The sequence below is a fragment of the Globicephala melas genome, chromosome 19, assembly GCF_963455315.2.
Source record: "Globicephala melas chromosome 19, mGloMel1.2, whole genome shotgun sequence".
Lineage (NCBI taxonomy): Eukaryota > Metazoa > Chordata > Mammalia > Artiodactyla > Delphinidae > Globicephala > Globicephala melas.
The window spans coordinates 11275227-11301832 of record NC_083332.1 but is presented as its reverse complement, the minus strand read 5'-3'; the positions used below and the strand labels follow the sequence as shown (position 1 = coordinate 11301832).

At 54.6% G+C, this 26606-nt stretch overlaps 1 protein-coding gene across 2 annotated transcripts in view; it reads left to right on the top strand.

Annotated features, from left to right (window-relative positions):
- The first annotated feature begins 835 nt into the window (after window positions 1-835).
- Window positions 836-26606, top strand: part of LOC115862376 (glutamate receptor ionotropic, kainate 5) — a 52038-nt gene continuing 26267 nt past the window's right edge. For both annotated transcript variants that reach the window (XM_030874099.2, XM_060288643.1), the window contains exons 1-11: window positions 836-1899; window positions 5406-5533; window positions 5840-6004; window positions 8336-8433; window positions 8531-8696; window positions 11371-11549; window positions 13586-13639; window positions 13739-13900; window positions 15498-15650; window positions 16013-16117; window positions 16244-16351. In XM_030874099.2, coding sequence (XP_030729959.1) covers window positions 5455-5533; window positions 5840-6004; window positions 8336-8433; window positions 8531-8696; window positions 11371-11549; window positions 13586-13639; window positions 13739-13900; window positions 15498-15650; window positions 16013-16117; window positions 16244-16351 — 1269 coding nt within the window. In that variant the 5' untranslated portion in view covers window positions 836-1899; window positions 5406-5454. The remainder of the gene's footprint in view (window positions 1900-5405; window positions 5534-5839; window positions 6005-8335; window positions 8434-8530; window positions 8697-11370; window positions 11550-13585; window positions 13640-13738; window positions 13901-15497; window positions 15651-16012; window positions 16118-16243; window positions 16352-26606) is intronic.

Sequence of the window (26606 nt, the reverse complement as noted above, 5' to 3'; positions counted from 1 at the left end):
TCCCTTCACCTCCATGGGGACTATTTCTATTTATGGGGGCTTCTCCCTTTTCTCCATGGGCCGGCTGCTCCTGCCTCAGTGGGCCTTTTGTGTCCACATTCTGCCTTTGTGGGTTTTCTGGTGTCTGTGGGCCTCCCTCCATTTCCGTGACCCTCTCCCACTTTTCTTGGCCCTCCTCCTTGTCTCTGTAATATGCATCCTTGTTCCAGTGTCTGTGGTTCTCTCCTCCTGTCCATGGTCTTCTCCTGTCACTATGGACCACTCCCCATGCCTGAGGAGTGCTTTCTGTTCCTGTGGGCCTCTCTCCATCTTCCTGGGGGCTCTCTGAGTCCATGAGCTGCCCCCTGTCCCCATCTTCATGGGGGGCTCTCTGAGTCCACGAACTGCCCTTGTCTCCGAGGTCCTTAGCTTGTCTCTGTGGTCTGCTCCCTGGTCTAGATGACCCTTTCTTTGCTCTGGGCTTTTCCCTGTCCTTGTCCTTGTGGGGTTTGCGGACCTTGGTCCACCTCTGTGGCTCTTGATGGCTGTCTTGCTGTTTCTCTGCATTTTTCTTCATCTCTGTAGCCCTCTCCCCCAGCTCCATGGCCTTCTCCCCAGGTCTCCCTGCCTCTCAGCTGTGTCTCTGTGGACTCCTGTGCCCAAGGGCTGCCTGGGCAGGGCGGTGGCATGGTGTGGTGGAGGAGGTGGCGGCGGGTGGGCCCTCTGTCCAATGCAGCGCCTTCCCCTCATCAGCATTCTCCTCTCCGGGGGCTCCCCAGCTCGGACCAATACGGGCTCCCCCTCCCCTGACTCCCATCGCTCCATCTCTCTCTCTCTCTCTCTCTCTGACTGCCTGCCTCCCTCCTGCCCACCCTCCTCCCCGTCTCCCTCCCTCCCTCTCTCCTTCCCTCCCTCCCTCATCTCTCTCCCCCCCGCCCCCCTGCGCTCCAGGACCCAGCGCGGGCGGCAGGCGGGCAGGCAGGCGGCGGCCTCGGAGGGGAGAAGGAGAAGTGGTGGTGGTGGCCGTGGCTGCGGTGGCAACCAGCAGCAGGAAGGCAGGCCCAGCTGGGGACCCGGAGCCGGCGGCTGCTTCTCACAGGGAACCAGGGGTCCATGGCCAGGCCCTCCTGCTGAGGCCCTGCGCTGGGTGCCCCCGGGACACCCCCCCTCCTCCTTCTCCCTCTTCCACCTGCTTCTCTCCATCCTCCCCTCCCTCCTCCTCTCCCTCCTCCCTATCTCTCCACCTCTCGGGCCCTCTCATCACTCTTTGGGTCTCCCAGCACCCCGTCCTCCCCAGGCCCTCCACTCCTCTGCCTCTCCCCGCCCCCAGCATGCTTTCCCGTGGGGGCTGAGGGCTTGAGGTCCACAGGCCCTAGCCTCTTCCAGGGCAGGGCCGGGGCTCCAGGGGGGAGGGGGGAAGGGGTGGCCCCCTCCCCCCCACCAAGCCCTCCCCTCCCCCACTTCTCCCGATGGCCAGCTTCCTTGTCTCCACCCAGTCCTCGCCCCCCGTGGCCCCCCCAGGCCGGCCTGGCTAGGGGAGGGGGCGGGGGCCCTTGCCTGGGCCGGCTTCCCCCTCCCCCGGCTCTGCCTGTGCCCCCTCCCTTTCGTTTTCACCTTCCTCCCTCCTTCCCCTCCATTTGCTCCTTCCCCCTCTCCTCTCTCCCCTTCCCTCCTCCATTTTCTCCTTTCCCCTTCCTCCCCTCCCCGGCCCGCCCTCTCCTCTTCCACCTGTCCTTCCTCCCTGCGCCCCGGGAGCACCCCCATTTTGGGTTAGTTGGGGGCCACTGCCGGAGGTGGGGGAGGGGGCCCTCTGGACTGCCCTCTCCCCCCGCCCCAGCCACACCGCCCAGCGTCAGAGCATCTCCTCCTTGTCGTTCCTCGGGCCTCGAGGGAGCCCAGCCCTCCGTCCCACCAGGATCCGTGAGTGTCTGCAGGATGGGGGTTGGGCTGGGGCCGGGCCCGGGTCCTGGAAGGCTGGGCTCACTGCGGCCTGGTGGGGGGCCCCGCATTCCCCTGCTCCCCGGAACGGCAGATACCCTCCCCCACCAAGGGCCTGCCCTGCGCCCTCCATCTCCCAGCCTTCCTTCCCCTTGGCCTTTCCTCACCCCTTCTTCTGGGTACAGAGCTCATCTTGCCTCCCAGCCCCTAGCTGCTGGGCTCCTGAGGGGCTGGCTGGCTCTTACTTGCGGTCTCACTCCCTCTCTGGGACTCCTGGCTGGTCTCCGCCCCTGCTTGCTCCAGCCTCGGCCCCGCGGTGACCGGCTCTGCTCTCTCACTCTGTTTCAGTCTCTCTTCTTTCCTCTGAGCCTCCTCCTCTCTGCCTGCCATGCGTCCCATCCCAGCCGGTCTGTATCTCCTGGAAATGTCTTTCCGTTTTGGAATCTCCATTTCATGTGTCTCTTGGGCCTCGCTCTAGCTCTGTCCAACTTGTTTCTCCTTACTGCTAGCCCAGCCCTTTCTTGGTGTGTCTCTGCTGATCTCTGTCTCCGTCTCCCTCTCCTCCCTCTGTCTCTCGAAACTCCCCTGTCTCTCCTCTCTCTCTTTTGGGAGGATCCCATGCCCCGTCTAGCCCTCTCTGCACTGCCCTCTGTCCCCTGTTTGCTTTGCCTGTGCCTCTGCTCCCCTGTCTGCCTCTCTAACTCTGGGCTCGGAGGCTGTCTTCCTCCTCTTACTTTTCTGCTTTCTTCCCCGGATCCACTCCTCGTCCTGTCTCCTCCATCCCTCACTCCTTTAGCAACTGCCCCCCTCCGTGGTCCACTTTGTTTTTTCTATGGTGATCTCCCCCCCACTCCCATTCTCTCTTCCCACTTCTCCATTCCCCTGCCAGGCCTTTGGTTCCCATTCCTTCCCTCCCTTTGGGGCTTGCAGGCTCTGGGAATGACCGCCCCTTCCAAGGTGCTCTGAGTGATGCACCTCTGTGTGGACCTGCCCCCCTTAGGTGGGTGCTTGTCCTGTCTCCTGCCTGTGCCCCTCCAGGTCACTCACTCTTCCTCCCTCAGTTTCCCTCCCTGACTCTCACTTCTCGTCTCTCCTTGTTTGGGACTCTGTCTATCTTGTGTCTGTCCCACTTGCCCCTTCCTCTTCTCGAGAGAAACTGTGTGGCTCACGTACCTTTTCTCTCTGTCTCTTTCCGACTAGCCCTCCTTCTTTTCAGAGTTTTGCAATTTCTCTTCTCCCCACGGTTCCTGTACCTGTTATTGTTTTGCCTCACCTCATTTGCCCTCTCCCCTTTGTGATATCTCTCACTTGCCCACTTGTCTGTCTTCCTACCCTGGCAGGGCCCTTTCCGCTCACTCAGCTGCTGTGTTTCCATCTTTATCTGGCTTTGCCTAAGTACCTGGGCCTGTGAGACTCGGGCCTGATTCCCTGCCCCTCCTCTCTCACGCTCTCTGTCTTGTCTCTGTCCCCTTTGGTGTCTCACTTGTAGGTGATGTGTGTGTGTCCTTCTCTCTCATTTAGCCCCAGTTACTTACTTTTGGTCTGTCTGTTTTTCTGTCTGTGCCTTCCTGTACCTCTGTATCCATCTGCTGCCCCCAGCCCTGTCCCTGGACTGTGTCTTTCGGCTTCCACCCGTGTCTGCCACCTGTGGGTCCCTGCCCTTCTGGCTCCTGTCTCATTCTCAGTCTTTCTATCTATCCTCTAGTCTCTGCTCCCTGATTTGCCCCCAGAAGCCCCTGGTGTCTCAGGATGACCCCCTCACTCCAGCCTCTCTCCTAGCCCCGCCCTCCACATCCCTCCCCCTGTGAATTCTCCTTCCAGCTTCTCCCTGCTTCCCTTGCTCCTCCACCCTTGACAGGCCTTCACCTTAGATGCCGATTACAGTCCACAGGCCCCAGGCTGTCCAGCAGGCCCCCCCAGCCCCAGCCTGTCTTTCCCAGAGGTCCCGAGAGAGAGAGGGATCTGCTCGAGGTCACCTGGGAGTCGGTGGCAGAGCAGGGGCTGAGGGCGGGGTCTCTTGTGGCCCTGGCCTAGGTTTTCTGGCTTCAAGGGATGATCTGAACTTTGCATTGTGCCTCTGTCTCCATTAGCAAGTTTCATTCTACCATCTCCCCAGCTTGAGCCCTCCTTCTGTGGGCATGAGTGGGGTGCGGGGAGCCCCCCAGGCTCACCTCACAGCATTCTAGGCCTCTCAGTAACCCCCTCCCATGGAAACCCAAGTGTCCCTTCCCTTGGGGGCATGGCCGTTGGCCAGGGGGCACCATGCATCTGGCCAAACTCATCCCTGCCCAGTGGTCACCCTGCAGAAGCCCAGGGCACCTGGAGCAGTTGTGGGGAGCAGAGACTCACTGTCTGCCCCTAGTCTTCAGCTCCCTGGTGCTGGGTGCGGGGGCACAGTTTGGGACCCGCTTCTGCAGACATTGCACCCCTTGCCTTACTCAGTCTTCCCATCCAGGTCTCTGGTGGCATCTCCGGTGGGTTTGTGTCCTCTCCATTCTGTCTTCCTGTTCTATTCTGTGTCCCTCCTGTGTCTTGACTTCCCTCTCTTCTGCCTGCCTGCTCTCTTCCTCTCTCTGCCCTGCCCTTTCTCTCTCCATCTCCGTGTCTCACTGTCTTCCTATCTCTTCCCTCTTTCTCTTTCCTAGTCCTGTCCTCATCTTCCTGTAACTCTCCTCTGTTTCTCTCCATTGCTATCCCCATTCTCTTGTCTTCATATCAGCTTTCTGTTCCCTTATATTTTGGCCTATTTTCCCTTTCTCCTTTCCTGAGTCTCTTGGTATCCCTCCCACCTCTGGCCTCTCTTCCTCTTTCTGTCTCTCGGCTTCCCCCCCTTCCCTCTCTTTACCCTTCTTTTTTCCTTTTTTCTTTTTTAGTCCCTTAGGTGCCTCGGGTCTGACTATCTGACTCCATCTGTGTGCCTCCATGTGTCTTTCTCTTCCCAAGTTTCCTAACTCCTGGATACTCTCCCCTCCAGACCCCGGATGTCCAGGCCTCTCTCCCTGTGGGATTGTGGGAACCAGGGACGTCAGGAAGGTGGCAAGTGAGGCCTGGGATGGGGTTGCCTAGCAACCACTGCATCCTCTCCAGCCGGTTTCTGTTGCCTAGTAACAGCTGCCTGCCCAGAGACAGGGGCGGAATTGGGTGGGGGGGTGGCACTTCCTGGTCTCCTCCTGGGGTGGAGATGGTTCCTGGAATTCGCTCTTACCTGAGATCCTTTTCATGCCTGCCTCCCATTTTGGTGGCTCTAGCAGTGTTTCTCCCACTCAGTGCCTGCGTGCTGTGGGCTTCTCCCTGCTAGCGCTCCTCTGATTCTCAGCTCCCCCTACAGCGATGCCTTCAGTCTTGTCAGCTCTAATGAGGGCAGGGCCCTTCAGAGCTCAGCAACAGTGTCCCAGGCTCTGTGGTCACCACCCCATCCAGCAGTCCCCAGAGGGGCTCAGAGGCCCCCATATCAGCAATCTCCCCGTGGGCTGGGGGTCTCCCTGCAGGTGGCGAGTGGGGGCCGCGGCAGCTGCGTCCCCATGAGGAAGGAGGAAGATGCCGGCTGAGCTGCTGCTGCTGCTGATTGTCGCCTTTGCCAGCCCCAGCTGCCAGGTGCTCTCATCACTGCGCATGGGTGAGGCCCTACAGCGCCCCCGCTGGCCCCTGCCTCCTCACAGACCCTCCCGGAGCCCTCCCTGGGGTTCTTTTCTGGGCCTGCCAGCCCCTCAGGACCCAGGGATCTGGGCCTCGGCCCAGCAGCCCCCGGCTCCTTCCTCCTCCGGACCTAGGAGTCCAGATCCCGGCTCCCTCCAACCTCAGATCAGGGAGTCTGGAGCCCTGACCCCACCTCCAGCCTCCCTCAGAGCCAAGGAATCCAGGAGCCCAGCCCTTCCTCCCTCAGGACCCAGGAGTATGGTCCCCAACTCCTGTGTCCCCTCAGCTGCCATCCTGGACGACCAGACAGTGTGTGGCCGCGGTGAACGTCTGGCCCTGGCCCTGGCCCGGGAGCAGATCAACGGGATCATCGAGGTCCCAGCCAAGGCCCGCGTGGAAGTAGACATCTTTGAGCTGCAGCGGGACAGCCAGTACGAGACCACGGACACCAGTGAGCAGGGCCACAGGGGCCGTGGGGTGAGGCAGGGCAGGCTGGTGGCCCTCCGTCTGTTCCTCGGCCCTGGCCACCTCAGCTTGCCGTGTTCTCTTCTAGTTCCATCTGCCCCTTCCTTCCTGTCTGCACTGCCCTCTCCTTCCCAGAGATGGTGCTGCTGGGCCTGGGGCGGTGGGGAGAGCATCAGCCCCCGTGCTGCCCTGGAGGAGCTGAGGGCCTCGTTTGAAAGAGAAGCTTCACAGCTGGCTGGGGACACTTAGCCCCCAGAGCTAAGTAATGAGGGGCCCAGGCAGCGAGGCCAGGGTGCCTCAGGGGCAGGGACAGCGAAGGTGTTCTGGAGAAGACTAAACTGAAGCTGAGCTCTGAAAGATGAGCAGGATATAGAGGGAGAGGTGTTGCTCAAGGTATGCCCCGTGGAACACAACCAGCCCTGTAGTAGGGGTGCCTGAGTCTGTTGAGTACTCACAGACTGAGCAAATGTCCCTTGAACAGACGTGCTGGGGACATTAGACCTTCGGGAGATGCTGCCTTCAAAGGTGTTTTAGACAGGTTCTTTCCTGCAGGCCTTTATCGGAGCCTTTGTTATGTTCATGTGTGTTTCAGATCACTGAGAGGGAGAATGGGGTCCAATGTTTCCTGGACTTTTTTGACTGGTATAGCACAGAACACAATGAGAGACCGGGTTGGAGGGTATGGAGGGAGATGGTATTCCAGGCATGTGCCTGTAGTCTGGAGCTGGGGCAGAGGGGAGGGCTGAGTATTTGGAGCCAAGCAACTCGATGTGGGGTTGCGCCCATCCTGAACACCTGGACTCAGGACGTGTTTGGGGGGATGGTGAGAGACTTCTGGACTGGAGTGGGACTCGGCAGTGGGAGGTGAGGCTGGGCAGGTTGACAGGCCAGCTCGAGGAGGTCTACAGGTCAGGTTGAAAGACGCTACCTTCACCTACAGGCAGTGGGGAGTCGTTGATGGGTTTGGAACAGGGAGCTGGTGAAAGTGGAGTCTGGAAGCTAGATTTGGGTAGCTGGCGAGGAGACTGGTGCGTGCCTGAGTTGACAGCCCTAAAGCAGGACAGGGGAGGAGGGGTCGAAGAGAAGCGGACAGATAGGAGAAAATTTGGGGACAAAAAAGAGACAGGATTTGGTGACTAATTGGCCATTAGGAGGAAGATTGAAGGCAAGGACCATTTCCAGGTATTTGGTGTGTGTAAATGGTGGGACCCTCACCAACATGGAAGACACAGAAGGAATAAGTTTGGAGGAAGGTGAGACGTTTAGTTACGGTGCTCTTAGTTGGATGGCAGAAACCCAACTCAGGCTGCCTTAAGGAAAAAAGAGAACTTATCAGCTCATGTCACTAAAAGGCCTAAAGATTAATTTCAGGCTTGGTTGAATCCAGGTACCCAAATGATATCCCAGGATTGTTTCAGGCAAGGCTTAATACAGGCACTCAAATGATGTTCCAGGAACCTCTGTGTCTTCATCTCTGGGTCCTACTTTCCTCTAAATTGGCTTCATTTTCAGGAAGGCCCTCCCCAGCTGGTGGCAAGATGGCCTCAACTGCTCAAAACTTTGCATCTCACCAGTTTAGCAAACCCAGTGATAATTTTAGCAGAGGACCTGGGGAAGGCTCTCAGTGGCCTAGTTTGAGCCTGTCCCCATCTCTGAACCGATCCCTGTGGCCAGCACAATGTGGTTCTTTGATCCTGGGTCAGGTACCAATCAATTCTGGGAACCATGTGATTCCCTCAGGAAAAGTTAGGGTTCTGCCATGGGGATGGGCACTGAACAGGTAAAAACCAAGGCTTCCGTCCACCTCCCAGTCTTGAGATGCACACATGTTTAAGGAGAAAGAAAATGGAAGAAAGAGGAGCGAGGAAATGCAGCAGAGGAATGGTGTTTGGGGTGTAGAGTGTAGAGGGGACCTTGGCTGTGGGTTCAGGGTAGAGGGGGTGTTGGATGCACCTTAGGTTGTGCGTGGTTCAAAAGCTTAAGAGAGACAAAGGCTGAGAAACCAGGCACTGGATTTGCAGCCAGAAGGAGGTCCTTGGTGTATCCTCTTCATTTCTTCCTTTGTCTCTCTCTTGGTCTGAGCCGGCCCTCTGTTGCCATGTCTCCCTGCCTCCCTCTGTCTCGTGCCCCCTCCTTTTGTCTCCTGCGGTGGGCTGGGTCAGGGACTGGGCTTCTGGGTCCCCAGGTGGTGGAGGAGGGTCAGGCAGCTCCATGTGGAGTGTCGGGTTCTCTCCTGGGCCTAGGCAGTTCCCTGAGGGCGGGGACAGAGAGGAGGAAGAGGGTCCCTGAATCTGCGGTCTCTTCCCACCCCTCACAGTGTGTCAGATCCTGCCCAAGGGGGTCGTGTCTGTCCTGGGGCCCTCCTCCAGCCCTGCGTCGGCCTCCACCGTGAGCCATATCTGTGGGGAGAAGGAGGTGAGGTGGGAACGCGGGGTTGGCGGGGGGGCGGTCCCTGGAGGCGAGGGCTGGGGAGGGGGGAGCAGGATGGAAGCAAAGGTCCTTCTCTGTTCAGATCCCCCACGTCAAGGTGGGTCCCGAGGAGATGCCCCGCCTTCAGTACCTTCGCTTCGCGTCTGTCAGCCTGTACCCCAGTAACGAGGACGTCAGCCTGGCGGTCTCCCGGATCCTCAAGTCCTTCAACTACCCTTCGGCCAGCCTCATCTGCGCCAAGGCCGAGTGTGAGGGAGGAGAACTGTTTCTTATTTTATTTTATTTTTTTGGACACGCCGCCCGGCCTGTGGGATCCTAGTTTCCCCGACCGGGGATTGAACCCAGGCCCTTGGCAGTGAGAGTGCAGAGTCCTAACCACCGGACTGCCAGGGAAGTCCCACGAGGGAGGAGAACTGGATGCCTTGTTTTCTATTTCCCCAAACTCCCCTTCCCAAGACATCTAGTCTCCCACAGTCATGAATGCCCCCTGATTTTAAGGCCCGGGGGATCCAGACACAGGCTCTCCTAGTCTCCACCATCCCTTCCCCTTTAGGAACCCAGACCTCTGGTTCCACAGGCCACCCCCTCCCCACCCACTCCTGCCCCTAAAGAGACTCTTTAGTCCGCAGATAGTGACTGAGCACGTGCTCGGAGCAGGGCCCCTGCTAGGTCCCAGTGATTTAGCAGTGAACAACGCTAGGCGTGGTCCCCGGCTTCCCGGAGCTCCGGGGCCACTGGGGGACGCCGTGGTCGAGCAGTTGTGATGCGGAGTGTTGCGAGCTCTCAGGAGTTAAGCGGGGGTGATCCAACCCTAGTCTAGGAGGTTCAGAGCCTGCCTCCCAGAGAAAGGGACCTCTAAGATGGACCTGAAAGGTAGGGAGGAGGTGAGGTGGGAGAGAAGAGAGGGAGTATGTACAAAGCAGAGGGCAGGGCAGGGCAGAGGCGAGGCCCTGGGAGGCTCAGAGATGCTCCCAGCATGGGAGCAATGAAGTAGGACCCGGGAACGGGGCATGATCACTGAGGGCCTTTTGTTTTTTCCTGAAGACGATGGGGGCCATGGAAAGTACCCATACCGGGCAGGGACGAGTGTGTTGCAGGAAGAGCTCTTTGGGCTCTTTGGCTGCAACACAGAGAGCAGACTTGGAGACTCCATGACACGAGATGTGGCATGGAGAGCAGCTAGAGGCGGGGAGGGATGGTCCTGGTTAGGGCTCAGGTGGTGGCATGGGGACGGAGGGGCCAGAATGGATTTGAGGAGAGTTGTGAGGGAAGGGAGAGGGTGGGGTCATGGACGGTGACCAGGTCCTGCCCGAGGAGGAGGGGACAGTCAGTTCAGGGGCACACACTGTGTTTGAGGTGTCTTTGAGACATTCAAGTGGAGACGTCTGGGAGGCTGACGGGCTTGTGGGTGCCGCTGGAGAGAGAGAGGACTGTGCTCAGTCACCTCCAGGAGGGATTCCTCTTTCAAAAGGTATTCACTGCACACCTGCCGTGGTCCAGACATTATTTTTATTTTTTACTTTTTACTTATTTATTTAATTTATTTATTTTTGGCTGTGTTGGGTGTTCGTTGCTGCACGCAGGCTTTCTCTAGTTGCGGCCAACGGGGGTCACTCGTTGCAGTGTGCAGGCTTCTCACTGCAGTGGCTTCTCTTGTTGTGGAGCACGGGCTCTAGGCGCGCGGGCTTCAGTAGTTGTGGCTCGCAGGCTGTAGAGCGCAGGCTCAGTAGTTGTGGCGCATGGGCTTAGTTGCTCTGAGACGTGTGAGATCTTCCTGGACCAGGGCTCGAACCCCTGTCCCCTGCATTGGCAGGTGGATTCTTAACCACTGATCCACCAGCGAAGTCCCCAGACATTGTTCTTGGTATTAGGGATGTGGCAGTGCATGAACCAGGCCCTTGTCAAACCTAATGAGAAGAGCCAGGCAGTGGACATAGAGAAGACGTGGTCTGGTCAGGAGTAGTGAGTCCTGTGGACAAATAGAGGAGGATGATGGGAATTGGGAGAGCTGGAGTAAGGGGGTGCAATTTGAAATAGAATGGTTGGCGTGGACCTCACTGAGGAGGTGATATCTGAGTAAAGATCTGGAGTGTGGGGGTCTGGAGAGGAGCGTTCCAGGCAGAGGGAACAGCCAGCGCAGAGGCCATGGGGCACGTGTGTGTGTGTGACAACAAGGAGGCCGGCGTGGCTGGAGCCAAGCGAGTGGGAGAGGAGGAGATGAGGTCAGGGACATAATGAAGTGAGTCGGCAGATGGAGTAGGGCCTTGCAGACTGTGAGGACTTTGGCCTTCACTCCGAACCAGCGAGAAGCCGTTGGAGGGTTTGGAACAGAGGAGGACACATCTGCGTTACAGCAGCAGTTCTGGCTGCTGTGTAGGGAACAGACTCTCCGGGGGCAGGCGTGGCCGATGTCACAGGCGGGAGATGGCAGTGGCTCGGGCCAGGGCCGTGACGGGGATGCGGTGCCATGGGGTGTGTTTTGAAAGTAGAGCCTGGGTGGATTGGCCGTGGGTGTGAGAGACAGACAGGGGCCAGGCTGCCGTCAAAGGTTCTGGCCTGAGCGCCTGGCCGGCTGGAGTCTGTTCACCACTGTGGTGGTTTGGCGAGGAGAGCAGATTGCGACTATGCACACGTGAAGTGTGCGACGTTTGTCATGCAGCCCGGTGGGGGCAGAAAGGTGGCAGGAGACAGCGATCTGGAGGTCGGGGGAGGTCTCGGTTGAGACTTCAATTTGAGAGGACCTGAGCATCAGGCACCTGGGCCCAGCACCCCAAGAGAGCCAGCTGCACTCCAAACAGCCACCCCACATCCTGGGCGAGCCCTGGTCCTCTCCCAGCTACCCCGTGCCAGAGAGGAGGGAGCGGCTGCCCCAACTCCAGGCACACGGAGGGGCTCTCACCCAGGGCCCCACCCCTCCCTCAGGCCTGCTGCGATTGGAGGAACTGGTGCGCGGCTTCCTCATCTCCAAGGAGACGCTGTCAGTGAGGATGCTGGACGACAGCCGGGACCCCACGCCGCTGCTCAAGGAGATCCGAGATGACAAAGTGTCCACCATCATCATCGACGCCAACGCATCCATTTCCCACCTCATTCTCCGTAAGGTGGGTCCCCACCTGATTTCCCCTCTCTGGTGGGTCCCGTCTCTGATTTCCCTACAGGATCAGGAGCAGAAACATGGGGTGACAGAACAAGTCAACCAAGGCCCATGGGCCTCAGTTATCACGTGGTGGTCTGGAGCCCCGCTTCCTACGTGCAAACGCTAAATAGGAAGTTTTGTCTCTCAGCTCAACTGCTTGCCGGCTACACCCTTGGTTGGACCCTGGACAGTCGCCTTCCCTCTCTGTGCATACCTGCTACCTCAGTGGGGTGCCGTGAGGGTTAATGAGTGAAAGGTGGGGAAGCACTGGGACAGGCCCTGGCCCAGAATAAACGCGGGCATAGTGGGAGCGCCCTGTCATCTTTACTGAGTGCCTCTCCTACTCTGTGTCGAGGTGTTTGCGTGCCTTCTTTAATTTGGCTCTCGGGACTTCCCTGGTGGTCCAGTGGTTAGGGCTCTGCGCTTCCACTGCAGGGGGCCCTGGTCCTCTCCCTGGTCGGGGAACTAGGAGCCCACAATTCGTTCAGTGTGGCCCCCAAAAAACAAAAAAAAACAAGGTAATTTGGCTCTCACTCCAACCTGCAGGGCAGGGCAGGTATGATACCATTTTTTGGATGAAGAAGCAGGGGTTCTGGCGGGGGCGGGGAATGGACTGTCTCAAGGGCACCACCCAGGAAGGGCCAGCACAGGACATTTCCCCATGGGCCCTCCGCATGCCATCCAATGGTGACCCACATTCATTAATCATTCATTGTTCCCTGCTCTTAATTTTTCCTCATAATCGAATGTGTATTATTTATTTTTCTCCAGTTTTTAAAAAATTAAAACCATATATCATTGCCTATCGTAGCTAACAGGAAGAAGTGTGGACAGAATCCACAGGGCTCTTGAGGCTTAGAGAAAAGATTTCGGGTTCTGGAGGCAGACAATGCAGGCCTGGGCCGGGGTCCCAGCCCCTCCTGTGAGAGCCAAGTGACCGGTGGTCACTTTCCTCTCAAGCCTAAATTTTTCTGTCCTGGAATGGGCTGTAACCCATGTGATAACAGCTCCTGCCACACAGGCAATGCAGTCTGGTGCCATTTCATGTTCTAATGATGGTAGCAGGACAGAACTGGGCACTCCTAGCATGGAGACGTCTTCTAACTTTGTTTTCCTTGAGGACTGTGAGAAAGGGGGCTCACAACATGAATCTTGAGATTTATTTATTTTTATTTACTTTTTATTTTTTTTATTTTTTTGGCTGTGCTGCACGGCTTGCGGGATCTTAGTTCCCTGACCAGGGATCAAACCTGTGCCCCCTGCAGTGGAAGCGTGGAGTCCCAACCACTGGACCGCCAGGGAATTCCCGAATCTTGAGATTTAAATTGGCTGCCTTTCATTGCAAAGTGCTTTTTTTTTTTTTTGCGGTATGCGGGCGTTTCACTGTTGTGGCCTCTCCCGCTGCGGAGCACAGGCTCCGGATGTGCAGGCTCAGCGGCCATGGCTCACGGGCCCAGCCGCTCCGCGGCATGTGGGATCTTCCCAGACTGGGGCACGAACCCGCGTCCCCTGCATCAGCAGGTGGACTCTCAACCACTGCGCCACCAGGGAAGCCCTGCAAAGTGCTTTTAAAGATTGCAGGGGGTAGTTTTTCTGACCTGTGACCAGGCTGAGCCTTACAAATTAGCAGCCCAAATTTGGCTTTGGGGCAACCTGGGGGTTAAGGTTAAGGTTAAGGTTGCCCTCCCCCACCCTGTTTCTGAGGTGTCCCTTTGCCTGTCTCCAGAAGGCAGTCTTCTATGTGACCTAAAGAGGGAGGCGGGCACTTGAGGGTGTCATTCTCTCCTCCAACAAAATCTTCTTCCCACCTGGGCCCTAGTCACCCTGCGGGACATGAGCAACCAAGGTCTCCCTCTGCCCCCACTTGTCTCCTTTCCCCTGTCTCTCTCTGTCTCTGGGTGTCTCTTACTGTTCCTTATGGGGTGTCTCCTTGCAAGGCCTGTCTCTAAATCTCTCTTGCTCTCTCGACTTCTCCCCATGCCTGCCTCCTGTGTTCTCCAGGCCTCGGAGCTGGGAATGACCTCAGCGTTTTACAAGTACATCCTCACCACCATGGTGCGTACCCTCTGCAGCCCCCGAAGCCCCCATCTCCCTGTGCAGCATCTGCCCTGACGTGGGCCCAGCCCCTCCCTCACCCCCTCTTCTCGGTCCCAGGACTTCCCCATCCTGCACCTGGACGGGATCGTGGAGGACTCCTCCAACATCCTGGGCTTCTCCATGTTCAACACCTCTCACCCCTTCTATCCTGAGTTTGTGCGCAGCCTCAACATGTCCTGGAGGGAGAACTGTGAAGCCAGCACCTACCCCGGCCCCGCGGTGAGCTCACACCCTTGCCCCCGGCACATGGGCATCCTGCACACAGACACTTCTGGGGCCCCTTCAGGCCTTGGCCGGTTGTGCTCAGAACCCTCCGGTGCCCCACTCGCTTTCTGAGAACATCCACGAGGCCTCACAGCGTGGCCCTGAGCTAAGTCTGAGCCCTTTCTTCCTTTCCACCTCCCAAGCCGCTCCAGCCACATGGGTCTCCTCCAGGTGCCTCTGCTGCCCCAGCACATGCGCAACTCAGGGCCTTTGCACTTGCTCTTCCTGCTGCTTTGCGTGCACTTCCCCAGGGAACTAGCAATTTGCTCTCTCCTCTCCAAGTTACTGCTCAAATGTCCCCCTGTTTACAAAATGGCAAACTACCCACTATTTAGCCACCTTCCCTGCCAGATTTTTCTCCATAGCATCTATCTTTGCTTATCTAATCACCATGTGGCTTGCTCTATGTTTTGCTTAGAGGTATGTACAGATATTTAGCTTGTAAGTTCCATGAGGGCGGGCATTTCTGTTTTGTTCACTATGGTATAACCAGCATCTAAAACCACCTGCTCAGAGTAGTATCTGATAATATATGTTGAATAAATGCAAACATACAAAAGATGCATATTTATGTGTATTTGTTCACAAACATCTAGCCATATACCAAGGTACCAAGACACTCCTACGTGCACAAAAACTCACACAAACACTGAGCCTTGCAGTCAGACATGTGCATGCAGGGCCATCGCACACATACACGGACAGGGGAGCGTCCATCTGCACCCCACACCTACCTACCCAACACGGATATTCAGACCTTTACCCCACCCAGCCAAGACACGCTCTCCCAGACACACATCCCATGTTGGCCGTCACCGCTCAGTGGCCAGTTTGTGTCGAGCCCTCACTGTGTGCCAGGCGCTATTTTGAGCACTTTGCATGCATTGTCTCGCTTGAGCCCCACATAAGCACTCGGAGGCAGAGATAACTATCACCCTTCCTTTACAAGGGAGGAAACTGAGATTCTGAGAGAGGTGTGGACTTGGTTCTCTACAGAAGTAGTAGGGCCGGGCCTCCAGCTCAGAGCCTCCCAAGCCCTGGACTCATAACCGTTACGTTCTCCTGCTTCCTGCACATCAGGTCCACCCTGTATATAGACAAATAAGCATGTTTTTCCAGCCCCACCCACATAAATGTGTCCCCAGACACACTCAGACAGGGGCTGTGGCTGTCTCCCCCCACCCTCCATGACCCTACATCAGCCACAAAGACACACAGATTCCTGCGCCCACCAACATCCCCCTTGAGGGTGACAGCTGGCCGTCTAGGCAAACCCTGTCAGACGTGCCCTTCCCCAAACAGACACAGGCCGCACGCAGTCAGGAAGAGCTGCCCCCATGGCGGCGTGGGCAGCATGCACGTCTTTCCCACTGTCATCTCCGATCCCCTAGAAGACCGTCCTCGCTCCTGACCTGCGTGGTTTTATGTTCCTGGAGAGAGGAGAGTTGTCTCAGGGCTTGGGGGTGGTACACGGGGCTTTGGGGCTCCCCTGGCTGAACTGCATCTTTCCCATCCCTCCCCATCTCTGCCCCCCCCACACCCCACACCCCAGCTGTCAGCTGCCCTGATGTTCGACGCCGTGCACGTGGTGGTGAGTGCCGTCCGGGAGCTGAACCGCAGCCAGGAGATCGGTGTGAAGCCGCTGGCCTGTACGTCGGCCAACATTTGGCCCCATGGGACCAGCCTCATGAACTACCTGCGCATGGTGAGCCGGGAGTGGGGAGGGCCGAGGTGGCGTGGCAGCCTGCCTCCCGGGGCGGTGCTCACTGTGTCCACCCCGAGGCAACCCCCTGCCCTGTCCCCCCACCTCCGACCCCGGCCCCACCTCCTGCTCTCCCTGGGCCTCACTCTCCCGTCTGTCTCTCCTCTCCCGGCCTTCCTCTGCCTGTCTGCGCTGCCCTTGCCCTGCTTCTTTGTTCCATCTCCTCTCGTTTGCTGGCATGTTGTCTTACTCGTTTAACTGTGGTCCTTCCTGGTCCCTCTCCCTCTCTCTCGTCTCCTCCATCTCTGTCTCTTCCCCTCTGGGCCCCTGCCACCCTTCCCTCTGCCCTCCTCCCGCCCTGCTAGGTAGAGTATGACGGGCTGACTGGGCGTGTCGAGTTCAACAGCAAAGGTCAGAGGACCAACTACACCCTGCGCATCCTGGAGAAGTCTCGGCAGGGCCACCGTGAGGTGAGCATCCCCAGGACAATGCCAGAGCCTGGATGGAGCTGGGGGCTGGGGCAGGGCGGGGCGGGGCCCAGAGGGCTGAGGCATCCTCAGGCAGGGCCTGTGCTGACAGTGCCCTCTCTGCCTCAGATCGGGGTGTGGTACTCCAACCGGACCCTGGCGATGAACGCCACCACCCTGGACATCAACCTGTCGCAGACACTGGCCAATAAGACGCTGGTGGTTACGACCATCCTGGTGAGTGGCCCTTGTGGGGACAGGCGGTAGATGAAGGTGCCTTTCCTGAGCGGTGCCCCAGGCCAGTCCTAGTGAGGAGGAGGGATGCCTGGGCTGGCACGGCACACGGACCAGTGGGGACGTGACCCAGGCACCCAACAACTCCTGACTGTGGCCGCGACGTCACCAGCCTAATTGCTGCTGGAGCAGCGGTGGGCACAGACTCTGCCATCAGAGCCAGGTCCAGCCCTGGGTGCTGCCAGCCTGCCGATGCACGGCAGAGATGGGAATGACTGGCATCATGAGGATTCCACGAGGCGGTACAGGTGGGGCGCCTCTCGCAGCGCCTGGCCCAGGGTAGGCCCCTGTAAATCGCCATTGCTAGAGCAGTCATTTTGTCACATTTGCCCACCGAGTGTGTTGACACATGCCAACTTATTTAATATCCATCTTGAAGAGAGGTAAAGCGACTTGCCCAGGTCACACCACAAGTATAAGGCATAGCCAGGACGAATGCCACGTCTCTTATAAGGCATAGCCAGGATGGATGCCGCGTCTCTGAGTCTCCAGAGCCCGAGTCTTAACCACTGTGCTCTGAATGTCCAGTCCTCTCCTTCCTGAGCACCAGCCGTGGAGATGGTCCTGTAGCCCCTGGAGTGTCACTCCTGCATTTTACCAGACCAGAGACCGAGGTGCCTTTGTGGGTCCGCGAGGATATATGGAGCACCTGTTCTGCACCAGGCACGGTGCTAGGCCCTTGCAGGTGTCACTCATTAAACCTCTCAGCTAGTCGGTGAGGTTTGTCCTATCTTCCTCCTTTTGAAGGTAAGGAAACAGGTCACAGGGCGAGTCCCTGCTGGAGCTGAGTGACATGCTCGGAGCCCCTGCCCTCTCCCCTGTACCTGCTGCTTCCTGCCAGGAGGCCAGGGACGGGAGACGCACAGGACCTGGGGAGCAGGAAGCTGCCTCGAGCAGCTGGGTCCCTGGCCCGCTGGCATCCATTGTCTGGGCGAAGCCCCTCGGTCACCGTGAGGCGGACCGGCTGAGAGCTGTGGATGCTGAGGTTGAGAGGATTACACAGGCTCCACAGGACGTCGGAGGCCCCCTAAAGCAGCGCGTCACAGAGCTATTTCCTCTGTCCCTAGGGAGCTCCTGACCTAATGTGGACCTTCTCCGGGGGAGGGCCAGATGGCTTACAGACAGGAAACCAAACACTTCGTAACAGCCTCACTCAGGGGCCCTGAGGACCAGGCCAGGCTGGCTGGGAGACGGAGCGCCTCTGCACGTGTGGGAGTGGAGCCAACCCCAGAGGCTTCCTGGGGTTCTCGGTGGGGAGCAGGGGCGGAGGTCAGGGAGGGGGTATCAGGAGAGCAGGGCTGTGACCCCGGGGGGCTTCCAGTCTTTTCCCACACTTGTCTCCAGTTCTCCCCAGGGCCCCTGAGCCAGTGTTGCCCTCTTCCTGACCTTCATTTTTCTCCTGATGGAGTCATTCATTTTCTCATTCATTCCACAAATATTTACTGAAGCTGCCCTGCGCCAGACCTCACACATATTCTGGAGGCGGAGGAATGAGTCCCAGGTGGTCCCGTGGTCTCCCTATCCTTGAGTGACCCTGCAGGGGGAATCCCAGTCTGATGGAGACAGACCTGGACACAATCATTTCCACACAGGGTAATAAGGGACCCCCACAGAAAGGAGGGGCTGCCTCAGCCTTCAAAGGCCTGAAGAAGGCTTCACAGAGGAGGTGGTGTTAGACAGGGCTTTAGAAGCTGTGTAGGAGTTGGGTGCACAGAGAAGGAGGGACCTGGCCTTCCAGGCAGCAGGAACCACAGGAGCAGGGGCCTCAGGAGGTGTCTGCCAGATCGGATGCGGAGGCAGTGGCCTCAGTGTGCACAGCCAGACCTGCCCATTCGTTCACTAACATTTTCAGACTTGTGTTTCTGGGCTGGGCCTGCTCCAGGCACTTGGGAATTCAGACGTGAGTCAACCTGGGCGCCGGGGACAGGAAGCTTTCAGGGCTTGTCTTATTCCCTGCTCTGTCCCTTGGGCCTGGGGTGGTGCCTGGCACCTAACGAACATGGAGATGGAGGGGTGGTGAGTGCTGTGACAGAGGTGGGGAAGGGTCTCTGGAGAACTTAATTATGCTTATCCTGGTCGTTAGAGACCATTAAGCAGGAAGGGGCAGGGCCAGATCTGGGTGTCAGAAAAGTGGGGCCCTGAGGGAGGCTGCAGGAGAGAGAGACGCCCCAGGTTGGGGAGGATGAGGCCTGAGCTGTCTGGGGCTGTGGGGAGGGAGGGGATCTGGTGTGGGATGTTGATGGGCTGGGCTGGGGGAGAGAGCAGGTGGGGTGGAGGCTGGGGCTGTCCCTGGGTGGTGCCCACACATCTGGAGTTGAGCGAGGGCGGGCTGGTGCCAAGACCGAGAGAGGTCCCTCAGGGAAGCTGGGGGTGCAGGAGAGGTGCCCCAGGGGATGAGGCTTTGCAGGACCCTTCCCCAAGCCCCAGGCCCCGCCCCCTCCCAGAGAGGTTCTCCCTTCATCAGACTGGGACATGTCGTCCTGCTCTTTGGTGCCTCTGGGGTCAGACAGACCTCACTTGCATTCCTGGCTTTGCCTGGACCTCAGGTCATCCAACTCTCGAGGCTCCATACGCTCATCCGTAAAATGGGTCTTATAGTCCCACCTTGAAGGGCTGTGGGAGGATGGCATGAGATCAGCAGGCCCCCCTGGCAGTGTCCTGCTGGGAAGATGTGCTGAGCACATGTGAATCCCTTTTCTCTCCCCATCTGGCATCATCAGTAAGAATAGCAGTCGGGAATTCCCTGGCTGTCCAGTGGTTAGGACTCTGCGCTTTCACTGCTGAGGGCCGGGGTTCAATCCCCGGTCAGGGAACTAGGATCCCACAAGCCGAGTAGTTGGGCCAAAAAAAGTAAAGAATAGCCACCATCGTGGCCAGAGTCTTTGAGCTGTATGCTGAGCTCTTTGCTGGAGTTACTTGGCGTTCATGGCAGCCCTGAGGCAGGTACCGTTGTGAGCGCCGATTTTCAGACAAAACTAAGGTGCAGGAGGGTTAGGTGACGTGAATCGTGCAACTAGAGGATGGCAGAGCCCACGTGCTTCTACGTTGTGCCACACCACGTCGATTTCTGCTTCTTTCCAAGCCCTCGCTTCTGCGTTCTAGGCCTGGCCCTGCCGTCCGTACACTTTGTGACCTGGGTGGGTCTCTTCTCTCTGTCCTCAGCTTCCTCCTATAAAATGAGGGAACTAAAATATTCATAATAAACTGAAGGGGGTAAACTAGATTGGGGTCCTTTAAACTGCCCTCCAGGAAGTCTTGGATATGGAATTGGGTCCTGGCTTCACAAAAAAGGTCCAGGCAAGCAGCTTGTGAGGAATGTTCTAGAACCCACCCTACTTTAACATTTCTTAGTTTCAAGGGATTTTTATAGAAGTGTAACATGCATACAGAAATTTGCACAAATCGTTAAGTGTACCAGTCACTGAATTTGCAATTACTGAACACACCTGTGGGACCAGTTCTCCCACCCCCAGCTCTCCATATGCCCCTTCTGGTCTCTAACCGCCCCCCAGGTTAGCTTTGCCTGCTTTGAACTTCACATAAATGGCATCGTATTCTATGTTCTCTCTCTGGTCTGCCTTCTTGTGCACAACACGTGTTTGTGAGATTCACCCACGTTGCTGCAAATAGTTTAGTCTCGTTATATGTCCTGTTATATGAACGAACCGCGATTTACTTACCCACCAAATTGATGCGCATTGAAGTTGTTTCTAGTTCTTTTGCTATTGTGAATAGTCCTGCTGTGAACACCCTACCACACGCCTTTCGGTGAACATGCATAGGCATTTCTGTCGAGTGTATTTGCAGGAGTGGAATTGCTGGAGTTTTCCAGCCTCGGTAGATACTGCCAAAGCATTTTCCAAAGTGGCGGTACCATTCCCCATTCCCACTGGCAGTGTGTGAAGGAGAATTCCAGTCGCTCCTCAGTTTAGCCGGTGCTGAGTATAGGAAGGTGCCAACCCTACTGTAGTTTTAACTTACATTTCCTTAACGACCGTGGAAGGTGACCACTTTTTCATTTATTGCCTGTTTGGAACCTTCTTTTGGGAAGTCCCTGCTAAGATCTTTCTCTATTTTTAGAAAATTGGAATATCTGACCTTTTTATTGATTTGTAATCTATTTATATGTTCTGGATATAAGTTCTTTGTTGGAATATGCATTGCAGAGAACTTCTCCCACTCTGAGGCTTGCCTTTTCACTCTTGGTGGTATTTTTTTTGGCTGTGCCGTGCAGCTTGTGGGATCTTAGTTCCCCGACCAGGGATTGAACCTGGGCTCTCGGCAGTGAAAGTGAGGAGTCTTAACCAGTGGACAGCCAGAGAATTCCCCTCGATGGTATCTTTTTTTTTTTTTTTCAATATTTATTTATTTATTTGGCCGTGCCAGGTCTTAGTTGCAGCATGCGGGATCTTTGTTGCTGAGTGCAGGATCTTTGTTGCGGCGTGCGGGATCTTTAGTTGCAGCTTATGAACTCTTGTTTGCAGCATGCGGGATCTAGTTCCCTGACCAGGGATTGAATCCGGGCCCCCTGCATTGGGAGCACAGAGTCTTAGTCACTGGACCACCAGGGAAGTCCCCCCAGTGGTATCTTTTGATGAAAAGATTTTTAATTTTCCTAAAGTCCATTTTATCCTTTTCTCCCTGCTTTACGGTTAATGTTTTATTTATTTATTTATTTACGTACGTACTTATTTATTTATTTTTGGCTGCGTTGGGTCTTCGTTGCTGCGTGCGGGCTTCCTCTAGTGGCGAGCGGGGGCTACTCTTCATTGCGGTGCGCGGGCATCTCATTGTGGTGGCTTCTCTTGTTGCAGAGCACGAGCCCTAGAGCGTGTGGGCTTCAGTAGCTGTGGTGAGTAGGCTCAGTAGTTGTGGCGCACGGGCTTAGTTGCTCCACAACATATGGGATCTTCCCAGACCAGGACTGGAACCCGTGTCCCCTGCATTGGCAGGTGGATTCTTAACCACTGCACCACCAGGGAAGTCCAGTTAATGCTTTTAGAATTTAAGAATTCTTGGGATTTCCCTGGCGGTCCTGTGGTTAAGACCCCGTGTTTCCACGGCAGAGGGCATGGGTTCAATCTGTGGTCGGGGAACTAAGATCCAACATGCCACACAGCACGGCCAAAAAAAAAAGTTCTCTGCCTACCCCAGGTTCATAAAGCTAGTCTCCTATATGTTTCTTGAAAATGTAATAATTTTGCCTTTTACATTTAGATCTACAATCCACCTAGAATTGGTTTTTATGTGTTATGTGAGGTAGAGGGGTCAGAGTACATTTTTTCCATATGGATGTTCTATTGAATGGCACCATTTATTAAAATGTTCATTCTTTCCCCCTTCAGCACAGTCTTACCCTTGTCATAAATCGAGTATCCATTTATGTGTGGGTTTCCAAACTCTCCATTCTATTGTCTGTTTGTCTGTCTTTGCTCTAATACCACATTGTCTTAAATACCATAGTTTTATTTTATTTATTTTATTTATTGATTTATTTATTTTTAACATCTTTACTGGAGTATAATTGCTTTACAATTGTGTGTTAGTTTCTGCTTTATAACAAAGTGAATCAGTTATACATATGTTCCTATATCTCTTCCCTCTTGTGTCTCCCTCCCTCCCACCCTCCCTATCCCACCCCTCTAGGTGGTCACAAAGCAACGAGCTATCTCCCTGTGCTATGCGGCTGCTTCCCACTAGCTAGCTATTTTACGTTTGGTAGTGTATATATGTCCATGCCGCTCTCTCACTTTGTCACAGCTTACCCTTCCCCCTCCCCATATCCTCAAGCCCATTCTCTAGTAGGTCTGTGTCTTTATTCCCGTCTTACCCCTAGGTTCTTCATGACCTTTTTTTTTTTCTTAGATTCCATATATATGTGTTAGCATACGGTATTTTTCTCTTTCTGACTTAACTTCACTCTGTATGACAGACTCTAGGTCCATCCACCTCACTACAAATAACTCAATTTCGTTTCTTTTTATGGCTGAGTAGTATTCCATTGTATATATGTGCCACATCTTCTTTATCCATTCATCTGTTGATGGACACTTAGGTTGCCTCCATGACCTGGCTGTTGTAAATAGAGCTGCAATGAACATTTTGGTACATGACTCTTTTTGAATTATGGTTTTCTCAGGGTATATGTCCAGTAGTGGGATTGCTGGGTCGTATGGTAATTCTATTTTTAGTTTTTTAAGGAACCTCCATACTGTTCTCCATAGTGGCTGTATCAATTTGCATTCCCACCACCAGTGCAAGAGGGTTCCTTTTTCTCCACACCCTCTCCAGCATTTATTGTTTCTAGATTTTTTGATGATGGCCATTCTGACCGGTGTGAGATGATACCTCATTGTAGTTTTGATTTGCATTTCTCTAATAATTAATGATGTTGAGCATTCTTTCATAACACCACAGTTTTAAATTGTCTTCGTACCCAGTAGGGTGAATCCTCCAGTTTTCGTGTTCTTCTTTAGGATTGCTTTGGTTCTTTTGATCTTTTACATTTCCATATGCATTTAAATATCATCTCTAAAATTTTTAAAATATTTTAATATTAATATTTTAAACTGGGGGCAGGACAGAAGTTAATTAAATAGAATTAAGTAGCATTCAGTTTAATTCTACACTAAATAGAATTCAAAGTGTGTGGGGAGGGGGGGAGTGAAAAAATCCATCCCCTTCCCTCCCCAGTCCCCCATTTTTTTCCCCATCCTCCCAGATATGTCTGAGCATGTACGAGCCCATACCCACTTTTTCCTTCACAAAGGATAGCATATTGTACACGTTGTTCTGTAGCTTGTTTTTTTCCTCTGAATATATCTTATAGAACTTATTTTAGTAGTTGCCTGGGATTCTTTGATGACATCAATAATCTTTTTAACCTGTTCCAAATTAGGCTGTTTCAGTCTTTGTTCCTGATACAAGAAATGCTGCCATGATCCTCCTGGACCTACATTTTTGTGTACAGGTGCATAGCCATTCGTAGGATGAGTTCTTAGAATCAGACTTAGCAACATCCCACTGTCCGTCTGCAATGCTGGGCTTCTGCAGAAGATTCTTTTTGAAGAAATCTGAAAACCTTGGATTAGAGGCTTCTTAAAACCCTTGGATCTGATGGTCTGGGGCTGCGGGTTGAGTGATAGATCATTGTTTTCTGACCTAGCGTTCTGTTCACAGGCCTCAGTCCCTGTTTTTGGCTCTATCAGCTCCCACCTGATCCTGAGGCCTCAAACCCAAATCCAGAACCCAGGTGCCTCAGTCTTGAATTTGAAGATCAGCTTGGCCTGGTGGAAGGAACAAGGGCTTTGGAGAGCACAGCAACTGGATTTTGAATCCCAGCTCTGCCCAATCTCCCCTTCCTACTGCCCTGCTTCAGCTGTGTGACCTTGGGCAAAACACCTGACCTCTCTGAACTTTGGCTTCCTCCTACGTACATCAAGAGGGCTGTATGAGCACCTTCCAGCTCTAACACTGGGTGTTTGTCTAGAGAATTCTTGATTTCTGATTCTCTAGCTTTGATACCCGGCCAGGCCCCCCCGTCTCTGTGTCTAGCTTCTCCCAGCTCCGATCTTGTTTAGTCTGGCATAGGGCTTAAGAGCAGAGCTTTGGACTCAGCCTGACTTGTCCATCTCAGCCACTCACTACTTCACTTCTCAGGACCTGTGTCCTCAGCTCTCAAATAGAGGTAATAATACTGACCTCCTACGCTGACAGAATAGCTGTCACACAGCAAGCCCACAAGAAATGCTAGCTGCTGCTGCTATTATTAGTATTATCTCATTCCTATTCCTGGTTCCACAGTTTTGGATTTGAAAATGTGGTTTGGGAGAGAGAGAAAAGCACTGACTTCCCTCCATCCCATCTCCCCTCAGCTCTGAGACTTTGTTGGGGTCCTGGAATCTAGTCTATAGGTACCTTATAGTACCCATCACTGTATAACAAACCGCCCCAAAACCTGGAGGCTTCCAACAATAACGATTATTATTTCTCACAGTTCTGTGGGCCAACTAAGCAGTTCTGCTAAGCTCACCGTGGTTGCATTCAGCTGGCGTCTAGGCTGGGCTGTTGGCCGGCACATCTTGGTTCACTCATTCTCCCTCATCCTTCAGCAGGCTGGCCTGGGCTTCCTTTTTTTTAAAAAAAAAAATTTATTTATTTGGCTGCGTCGGGTCTTAGTTGTAGCATGCGGGATCTTTTGTTGTAGCGCATGGGCTCCAGAGTGCGCAGGCTCAGTAGTTGCAGTGCGTGGGCTTAGTTGCCCTGCGGCATGTGGGATCTTAGTTCCCTGACCAGGGATCAAACCCACATCCCCTGCATTGGAAGGTGGATTCTTAACCACTGTCCTACCGGGGAAGTCCTTGGCCCGGGCTTCCTTACACTGGGGTCCCAAGAGATCTCTCTGAGGGCCCAGGCTCTGAAAGTCAGACAGCACTACTTCCAATGCATTCTGTTGTCCAAAGCAAGTCTTGAGGGCCGCTCAGACCCAAGGAGTGGAGAAATCCGCTCTCTTTTTTTTTTTTTTTTGTGGTAAGTGGGCCTCTCACTGTTGTGGCCTCTCCTGTTGCGGAGCACAGGCTCCAGATGCGCAGGCTCAGCGGCCATGGCTTACGGGCCTAGCCGCTCCGTGGCACGTGGGATCCTCCCGGACCGGGGCACGAACCCGTGTCCCCTGCATCGGCAGGCAGACTCTCAACCACTGCGCCACCAGGGAAGCCCCGCTCTATCTCTTGATGGGAGGAGCTGCAAAATACTGGGCTTCTACCTCGGAGCTCAGTAATTTTGTGCTGAATGAATGAGAGGTGGCAGAGGTCACTTGACCTCTGTGAGCCTCAGTTTCCACATGTGTAAAGTGAGTCTAAGGATACCTCCCGTGGAAGGTCACTGTGAGGAATTTTTTTTCTATTTTTATTGCGGTACACGAGCCTCTCACTGTTGTAGCCTCTCCCGTTGCGGAGCACAGTCTCCGGATGCGCAGGCTCAGCGGCCATGGCTCTTGGGCCCAGCCGCTCCGCGGCATGTGGGATCTTCCCAGACCGGGGCACGAACCCGTGTCCCCTGCATCGGCAGGCGGACTGTCAACCGCTGCGCCACCAGGGAAGCCCTTTTTTTTTTTTTTTAATGGCCACGCCACACAGCTTGCAGGATCTTAGTTCCCCCACCAGGGATTGAACCTGCGCTCTCGGCAGTGAAAGCGTGGAGTCCTAACCCCTGGACCGCCAGGGAATTCCCACTGTGAGGAATTAAATTGATAAAATCCAGAGAACGCACACAGCACAGGGGCTGGAACTTCGCAGGTGTTCAGTCCACATGGTAACCATATGGGTATTATTGCCAAAGGTCTTCTTGCTGATTCCTAAGTCCTAACTCATTTTATTCCTAAGTCCAAAGTGACACTGTACAAACGACCATTTAGACAATAGCTATGTAAGATAAGTATCCCTTTTATTACCATCATCTTCATATGCCTCGTCTTACTAGCACTTGGAATATTCTCTCTGCTTTTGTCCTTATTTGGCACAAAAATGGTCTGTAAAGTTTGCTCAAACCCCTCAGAAATAAGCATCAACATAGCAAAACAGCTGTAGGCCAGAGATTGCAAACTGTTAGGTGTTTGTTTAGCCTGCAAAGTATTAAAAAAAAAAAATTAGTATTAGAATTTGAACTGTTGCTAACCTTTAAAATCAGGAGATTTTACAAAACATCCTGGGTTTCCAAATTCTCTTGACATTGGACCATCTGGCATCTCAGGCCTGCTTCCCTTGTGGCAGCATTGGGCTGGAGCTAAATCCTGGTGGGGCAGATCCTCTTTGATCCCTTGGTGGCTCATGAAGTCAGTTTAATGAGTTGTTATTGGTTGTGTAGAAAAATGAAGTAGAGCAGGATGGAAAATAGCAGGGTATTCTGCCATAGTCTTAAGGGAAAGGACTGCTTTGTGGAACTAAGTCTAGTTACATGTGTGCAACTGTGAGCACACAGACATATGTGTATGACTTGGATTACAAGTAAAATATATATATCTTACTGCGGGTTTTAGCCAAAAGTTTGAAAGTTTGGCAAGATCTCCATCCAGTCTGATTCATTCAAGTTACCTGCCTCCCTTGTAGCCATTTGAGCTTGAGATGAGGTTGTCTGGTGGAGATCAAACCAGTTTCCTGCGATCTGCTAGGGCCTGGCAGGGTCCCTGTGCTTTTTCCCT